At 39.7% G+C, this 8,884-nt stretch overlaps 1 protein-coding gene across 3 annotated transcripts in view; it reads right to left on the bottom strand.

Annotated features, from left to right (window-relative positions):
- Positions 1 to 1,181: 1,181 nt before the first annotated feature.
- HAO1 (hydroxyacid oxidase 1) overlaps positions 1,182 to 8,884 on the bottom strand; it is a 51,321-nt gene continuing 43,618 nt past the window's right edge. For all 3 annotated transcript variants that reach the window (XM_037736904.1, XM_017523972.2, XM_037736903.1), the window contains exons 6-8: positions 3,897 to 4,055; positions 3,722 to 3,791; positions 1,182 to 1,865 (exon numbers count right to left, since the gene is read on the bottom strand). In XM_037736904.1, coding sequence (XP_037592832.1) covers positions 1,795 to 1,865; positions 3,722 to 3,791; positions 3,897 to 4,055 — 300 coding nt within the window. In that variant the 3' untranslated portion in view covers positions 1,182 to 1,794. The remainder of the gene's footprint in view (positions 1,866 to 3,721; positions 3,792 to 3,896; positions 4,056 to 8,884) is intronic.

Raw genomic sequence — 8,884 nt, 5'->3', positions numbered from 1 at the left:
GAAGGCATTTTGAATCTGTAGAGGAAATCAGAGACGCTTACTATATACTTATTCACTGATTAGTATTACTTAGAAAAGCATAAAACAATTACATGATATGATAGAAATATTTACTCTGTGTATTTGGAGAAAAGTTAAGGGATAATTTTTCTTTTTTGTAAGCTTAAGTGATTCTTTTTTACCAAACTGGTATATATTCTCAGAAGAAAAATCTTTTTGTGTTCATGTTAATTTCGAGGAATGCCCTAGCATTTAGAAGGAGAAAGTGAGAAACAGTTCTGAGAATAATAAAGCATAATAATAATAATACATAATATAATAATCACGTTTTCAGGTGGTGATTCTCTGAATTGTTTCATTCAGTACCTCATAGTGGTTGATCAACCAGAGAGATAATGAAAAATCAACTTTAAAATTACTTTGGCTACCTAGTTCACCTCCAATTTGTCAAATGCTTGGTTTGGGAATGAATCTAAAAGTCACGTGATCAGGGCTTCAAGGGTGTGCTCCTAGTGCAGTAGACAGGGCTCCATGCTCAGAAAGGGGTCTCGGGCTTGGGTTTGATGCTCTGTGGTTGATGGCTTGAAATACTTAATAATGTTATCATTGAATTTTTGTTTTATAAGTGAAGCTTGATATGACAGTGGAACTTGTGCTGGGGACACTAAGAGCCTTGCATCATACATTGTTCCAGCTCCTGCCAACTCCCCACGTCTGCTAAGTGAGTTCCTGGTTGCTGGCTCAGGCATTCTGCTCAGTATAGTTGCCTGGCACCCTGCCAGGGTCCTGGGCATGGGCACAGGGAAGGTCAAGGCAAGTTACAAGGCACCCAGAAGGCTCTACTCTTGCCATGTGGGTACCCCCATGCCCAAGGAAGCATAACATGAGATAGCAAAAGACTCCATGACAGGTTAAGAGAAAAACTGTGGAAGAAAGGAAAAGGGTTTCATCTTGCTTTTTGAACAAGCAGCCCACAAGGACCATTTTCATTTGACATGGTCCTCACACATGATGAAGCTACATTAGCCCATGGTTTTCAATGGTAAAGAATCAAAAGAGTAAAGAAAGGGAAGTAGGAGGCATAGGAGAACCAGTGAGGTATGCAGAAAGGAAACGAGGGGATAATTAGGGTTCAGAAATTAAAACTAAAATTTCACATTGTTACAAATGGACTATATATCTTCTTTCCAAAAATGCTTTATTCGTCTCTGATTAAGAAGTAACATACATCCCAAAATATTCAGATATATTCAGACACTAAAGATGTGATTGTAAATCTTCATTCAAAGAAGTATCACCAATTACCACCACCCAATCCGGTTCTATCCAGTGTTACCTTCTCAATGTTGTGAATCAGGCATTTCCAGCGCTTTGAACCTGAGCTTACCATTTAAGAACCTCTGTTTTAAAGACATCTAAACTCAATGCAGGTTAATCAACAATGAGGTCATTATCTTTTCGCCTTAGTGTTTGCTACCTCCGATTTTACTAAAGGTTATAGCACTTTAGCCTGCCAGGGGATGACGTTGACTAAACACATTTTCAATGTTTTCTTTTTAACAGTTAATATATTTCCAGGATGAAAGTCCATTTCTTTCTAAAAGGTTCCTAGGACACCCATTGAAAAGTCAAAAGCAATGAACTAAAAGAGATTGCTATTTTGTTGGAAAAGAACGACACCCTTTGTATTGAAGTGGGGAATTACAGACTGTGGTCACCCTCTGCACAGTGTCTCTTTGTCAAGTAATACATGCTGAAAAAAAAATAATACAGATGGGAAAATATTGTGCACTGTCAGATCTTGGAAACGGCCAAAGGATTTTTCCTCACCAATGTCTTGTCGATGACTTTCACATTCTGGCACCCTGAAAAAATAATGCATACGTTTAATATGAACTGAATGCAATAATAATCAGGCAGGTAATCGTTTTCCCAAGGAATGTAAAATTTGACAAATGTAAGGTTTATGATTCAAGGTAGGCTTGCCAAATCTTATGTGGCATGAGACCATTTTTTATTACCTAAACAGTCCTTAACACAAAATGACTGGCACATATTTTTATTAACACAAAGAGTATATTCTTTCTGCCACATTTAATAGAGAGTCAGTGACTGAAAGCTCTCTTTTAGGATATGTCTGTAGCAAATTAAAATGCGTAGTGAGGATTCACAGAATGGCATTCTCCTCGCTGAGGCTCTGTCTGCAGTCTGAGTACAGCAGTGAGTAGACCATTTATCTGGGGAGTTCTATATATGGGAACAATACAGATCACATGGATTGCAGAAAAGAAACCCTCTTTACCTTCAAAAATTGGGTAGCTGATAATTAACTCACAGCTATTCTTTCTAGCTACTGGTTCTTTCTGAGTCAAATTAGAAATAGTCACTAGTAATATTTTAACGCTTATTTATTTATTCATTCTCTCATTAAGTATTGTTTGTGTGCCAGGCACTGCTCTAGGAACTGAAATACTGTAGTCAAAACAACAAAGCCCCCTGCCACATGCATCTTTTGTTCTAAAGGGGAAACACAATATATGATGCCTATAACTTTAAAAGGAAATTCTATGATAATGATATATAGGAGACAATTGGTGCTGTGGAAAAAGGATGAAAGAAAACTAAAAAAGAAAACTGGAAGTCAAATGGATGGGTGGAGGATGAATTGCTATTTTAAACACAGTAATCAGGATGGGCACCTTTAAGAAAGTACACTTTATGTGAATGCGTGAAAGATGAGAGGAAGTTATTCATGAAGCTATCTGGAGGAAGAGCATCTAGGCAGAGGGAACAACCATTGCAAATACCCCAAGACTGAAACATATCTGATACAATCAAGGGACGTCAAGGAGACATGTGTCTCCTGGGTACAATACGTAAGGGTCACACTAGTAGAAGTTGGGATCAGAAAGATAACGGGAGTCAAACCACATGAGGCCTTATAAACCACTGCAAGGACTTTGGCATTTACTCTGAGTAAACTAAGAGCCACTGGGGGTTTTCTGATCTGAAAACTAACATGATCTCAATTAATTTTTAAAAGAAGCATTCTGGCTGCCATAATCAGAATAGACTGGGAGAGGTTAGGGAGGTGAGGACAGACACGCTCACCCACAATGTCCATGGGAAGAGAGACAATGATGGCTCTAGCCAGGGCAGTGGCAGTGGAGATGACAGGGAGGTCAGATTCTGATTATATTTTGAAGATCGAAGATAGAGCCCCTATGGCTGTGAAGGTGTGAGAGAAAAGAAGAGTCAAGAACGACTGAAGATTTTTGACTGAGCAAGTGAAACTACTGGATTAACATGAACTGATGGAGAAACTGCAGGTGGAACAGGTTTCATGTGGCAAGTTAGCAGCTTAGATTTGGACAGGTAAGGGTTTTGATTGTCACTTAGCTATCCAAAGGGAGGTGTTGACTATCCAGGTAGATTTACGTGTTCATGCATTATGAGATGAGAAAGAATAAGATGTTGCATCTAACTTTAAGTACTCATACCAAAATATTCCTCATAAAGCTGTGAAATATAAAGATTAAGTAATTACTAGAGACTATGCACACGTAGAGTTTCTCAAAGCTGTCAAGATGGGGTCAACATCAAATTTAATATACCCCAAATGATCTCACACTCTTCCCTTTCAAATTCACTTGTCTCCACCAAGGACCTTGACTTAAAGACCATAAAAGAAAAGAAAGTTGTAAAGAAGAATGGGTCTTACCACTCAGAGCCATGGCCAACCGGAACTCTTCCTTTAGTATCTCAAGGACATCTCGAACACCTTTCTCCCCCTAACCAAGATACAAAATTATTGTGCAAATCAGTCTAACTTGTTTTATTTGTTTGTTTTACTGTCAAATTGTCTGTTTTATATATTTATTTCTTTGTCCAATTACCTGGAAAGCTAAGCCCCAAATGACTGGTCTCCCCACAAACACAGCCTTGGCGCCTAGAGCCAGAGCTTTCAGAACATCAGTGCCTTTCCGCACACCCCCGTCCAGGAAGACTTCCACCTTCCCTTCCACAGCCTCCACAATTTCTGGCAGAGCATCAATCTGGGAAAGAGAAGTTCAATAATGTGACTCTGTTAACACTGAATTGTTATTCACCTCCACCTCCAAAAAACCACTGGCACATCCAGCTAGGGCTTAGAGTTAAAGAAGCCAAGTAGGTTTGGAGTCAATAGTAAAATTATTTCCTCCTCAAAGAAGAGAGGCACAAATGCTAGTAACTAAAACACCAACTAAATTTGGAAATCAGTAGCTTATTTTTCTTTTAAAGGGCAAGGTTGTCTTTTTTTTTTGTTTCTTATATTCAAAGATTGTTATAATAAAATAAGAACATAAAACACTTGCTTTTAGCTTTTTTTTTTTCTTTTCTTTTCTTTTTTGAGACAGGGTCTTGCTCTGTCTCCCAACCTGGAGTGCTGTTTTGCGATCTCGCCTTGCTGCAACATCCACCTCCAGACTTCAAGCGATTCTCCTGCTTCAGTCTCCCAAGTGGCTGGGATTACAGGCGCCCACCACCATGCTCATCTAATTGTTGTGATTTTAGTAGAGACGGGGTTTCATCATGTTGGCCAGACTGATCTCTAACTCCTGACCTCAAGTGATCTGCCTGCCTCAGCCTCCCAAAGTGCTGGGATAATAAAATGTGTAAAAGTAAATGAAGTATTGTGTTGACATAAATTATTCTGAACATTACTCATTGCAAATCAACTGTTAAAATTCATACTCAGATAATAGTGCAAACAGTGTGCAAAATGCAAACGCAACTAATAAAAAAAAGTAGTCTCTTACTTTCTCATCCAAACTATTTTCCATCCAACCATATATCAGAGAACTCTCTATGAAAATAGTTTTCTTGATTTTAAGGAAGTATGATCACTTCCACCATGAAGATTCTGGTCTTGATTGTCAATTGGTGATGATGGGCTTAGGTTGGCATCAAAGTGCACTTGCCTGCACGCTTTGGCCACTTCAGCCAAAAACATGTGAGCAGAGTGGGTAGAATGCCATTTCTGAGCACAGGCCTTGAGCAACCTCATGCATTCCCACTTATTCTTTTGCACCATGTCATTTTCCATGAGAAGAGCTTCCACCAGGTATTATTTCTCTTCATCTTTGGCCCCAGGATAAATATTCAGGAAGCAGAGCTAGCACAACCAAGCCCAGCTGGAGCTGACAGACAGTTGGATACCAGCCACCTAGCTAGTACCAAGCCTAAATCAGTAGACACTGGTCAACACAAACTTTCATGGAAATGAATGATCGCTGATTTCAATCAATGAGTTTGGGGTTATTCATTTTATAGTGTCATATGGCAGTGGGTAACCAATACAATTGGCTACTTTGATGTGACTGCATTTTAGAATAAAAACAATTTACAAGGTGGGCTAGAGGTCGAAATCTGTAGAAATCACTCACATTCATCTCAAAATGTTAAAATCTAAATAAGTACAGTTCCTATTTAAAATGTATGCTGAGGAGGCTGCCACACACTGAAGTCCACCTTGTTCGAAATAATTGTGCTGAAATCATTCAAAGGTTATCCTACCTCTACCCTAAAATTTTAGAGTCTAAACTTAAATGGAGTTTTATGTATGAGGCGGAAGACCAAACAGGGCTACAGATTCGAAGGAAGTGGAGGTAACACTTGGCATGTGGCCCCTAAATGTTTGGCAGGTAATGTGATTTTCCTCTTTTCCTTTTGGCTTTCCTGCCTTGCCAAACATGCTTTGGATCTATTTACATATGTCCCTTTTCCTATACATAGTCCTCTTTTTGCATTCAGGCAAGTTACATCAACATATAAATGCTACAATTTCCAAGCGATGATGCAAGCTATAATTAAGCATATTTCCCCATTTGAAACCAGAACCAAAGAAAAATATTAGCTAGCTTGGGTTCAATACACATTTTCAAAGTCAGTCAAATCAAGTGTGTTTAGGTAATTTCCAATGCCTACCCTAGCCTAAAAGTAAACTAATAAAGATACTTAAAAATGTGAATCCTGGGTTGAAAAACCGAGACCAGATTGGTGTTTCGTGTTTCTGTGAACAACAATGTTCCATCTATTGCTAAGCGTTTCAATCCTTCCCTTTTTCTTTCAATAGGTGCAGTTTTACTAGGTGTATATTACACAAAATAATTCCGATCAGAACAGATTAGATAAATAAATACAGGAGACAAACTCACTATATTATAGCCCTGTTTATGTTTCCCTCTTTTCAGCTTTCTATACATCTGTGAGACCATTCATTTTAGCTATTTTCTTACTGCTTCTTCGGGAAAGTAATTGTAGGCTTAACTCCACTGGAGTTAATCTCCAGGAAAATATGGTAATATCCCTGTATACTGTTGCTTATTCATCCCTCTATTTGCTGTTTTATCAAACACTTTATAAAGGACGTGGTATATTCAAGGCAGTAATGTCAGGCAGAGTAAGGGATGTGGAAAGAAACCCACAGGGATCTGACTGTCAAAGAGAATCCTCTTTCTCATTTGTGTTCAAGTCACACTCTTCCAGAACGCTCCCTCTACAACTTGCTCCACCAACCCCTCCCCCAAACACAACTTCTACTCACAAGGAGCTCTCACCTTTCCACCTTCCTATTGCATTCATTGTTGCACGCTTGATTTCTGACTCTTTAGGTATGGAAACCTTTGTTCAAAGCAGAACAGTTCAAAATAAACAAAGCAGGTGGAACCAAAGGTGCTTCGTTAAACGCAAAAAAGACAGAGTCCAACTTACTGCCCATAAATCCTCCCCAGGCTGTCTACCCACTCCACCCATCACACCTCACCACGCAGCCCTAAGGGGCTTTTCCTAAGCACACTTAGGAAATCACTGGTCCATATACATTTTGCTGATTGTCTGCAACTGCAAAAATGACTGCAATGATTTCATCTCTATCTTCATTTCCTTGTAACATTATGGGAGAAAGGGAAAGGAAGGAGGGCTCTGTTCCCCCACCCCTTAGATCTGAACTGAACTTGTGATTTGCTTTCACCAGAGGAATATGAGAGAAGTGACCGGATGCTCATTCTAAGCCTAGCTCTCAGGAGGCCTTGCGTGCTTCTGCTCACTCTCTAGGAGACCTGGCATTTCATGAGAATAAGCCTAACAAGCGCTGGAAGATGGGAGACAATGCAGAGCATCCCTGCCGAGCTCATCCTATGCCAGCCTCCTAGTAGACCTAGTAGCTGGACATAGGCACATGTGAGTGAGTCCAACCAAGACCAGGAGAGCACTCAGCAGATCTCAGCCCAAACTGCCAACCCACAAAATTGTAAAATGAGATAATGATGATTATGGTTTAGCCAGTAAGTTCTGGAGTGGTTTGTTACACAGCAAAAGCCAACTGATATATTAAATGTTTCTCAAAGATGGGATTGCATGGACTCTTTTTTTTAAATAAATTAAAATCTCTTAGAGTTCACAGAACATGCCCCAGAACTTAACAACCCAAATGCTTATTCTGTAAAAATGTTTTGCAGTTGACAGTTTTCACCGTGAAGAAAGTCATATTTCTAGGCTTGAGGTAGTTTGGGTCCAGATAGCATCAAAATGAAAAGGCAAAATTGACAAATAATGCTCTTAGGATTCAAATACTCCAGAGAATCTCAATTTGAGAAGATCTAGTGCTACGGATTTTAGAAATCAATTTTATTCTAGCCTCTTATTTTCTAATTAATCCAAAGCCAATCTGGATCCAATTATTACCATGAAATGATAAATGCATTTTTGACAGTCTTGTTTTTTAGTTTTTCTGGGATATAGCAGGGGCCTAGCAGCACTTCTCAGAAGCAACATATTAAGATGAACTGAAGTTAAATACCTGTTCTAGGATTCCTAGTGACAATAACTATTTCTCCATATAAGCAAACTCTAATTTAGCCTGGCACAAAAGTAATTGCCATTTTCACCATTAAAAGTAATGGTGAAATTACTTTTGCACCAACCTAACAGAAATGTAGAATTCATAAAGTTGTCCACTTTCTTTTTGTAAGCAACACAATGCTGTGAAGATGTTTAGACTTAAAAGTCTCAGTGACTTACTCACCTATATCTTATCCCCTAAAAAAGGTGAGACAAGACTCTTATTTCAGTGCTCTTCCCATGACATCATGCTGCCTTCGTGGCTCTAACTTATGACATAACAAAATCTGCAGTACAGCAAGTTCTTCTGTGCAGGTACTGACACCTGGACACCACAGCCTCCCCCAAGCTTTTGCCACTCAACGCGAAACCCACACACTGAGGGAAAAGCACCCTTCACCGTACACAAAATTCTTTCTCACATTTCTCTCATCATCATGAGCTTTAAATCTGCTCTGAAGTGTGAGGCAAAACTCAAGCAAGTATCTCCCCTCACATACACAGCATGCAAAGAGGAAGTTTATTGTTTTGATTTTTAGATGGAGTCTCACTCTTGTTGCCCAGGCTGGAGTGAAATGGTGCAATCTTGGCTCACTGCAACCTCCACCTCCCAGGTTCAAGTGATTCTCCTGCCTCAGCCTCCCAAGTAGCTGGGATTACAGGAACCCGCCACCATGACTGGCTAATTTTTTTTCCTTTTCTTTTTTTTTTTTTTAAACAGAGTTTTATCTCTGTTTCCCAGGCTGGAGTGCAGTGGCACAATCTTGGCTCACTGCAAACTCTGCCTCCCAGGTTCAAGTGATTCTCCTGCCATAACCTCCCAAGTAGCTGGGATTATAGGCACCCACCACCACATCTAGCTAATTTTTGTATTTTTAGTAGAGGCAGAGTTTCACCATGTTGGCTAGACTGGTCTCAAACTCCTGACCTCAGGTGATTGGTGTGCCTCAGCCTCCCAAAGTGCTGGGATTACAGGCATGAGCCACAGTGCCCAGCCAGTTAT

Source organism: Cebus imitator, unplaced genomic scaffold (assembly GCF_001604975.1).
Source record: "Cebus imitator isolate Cc_AM_T3 unplaced genomic scaffold, Cebus_imitator-1.0 Scaffold31, whole genome shotgun sequence".
In the NCBI taxonomy this organism is placed as follows: Eukaryota; Metazoa; Chordata; class Mammalia; order Primates; family Cebidae; genus Cebus; species Cebus imitator.
Note: the sequence above shows the minus strand (reverse complement) of the source record. Positions and strands in the feature narration are given on the sequence as shown.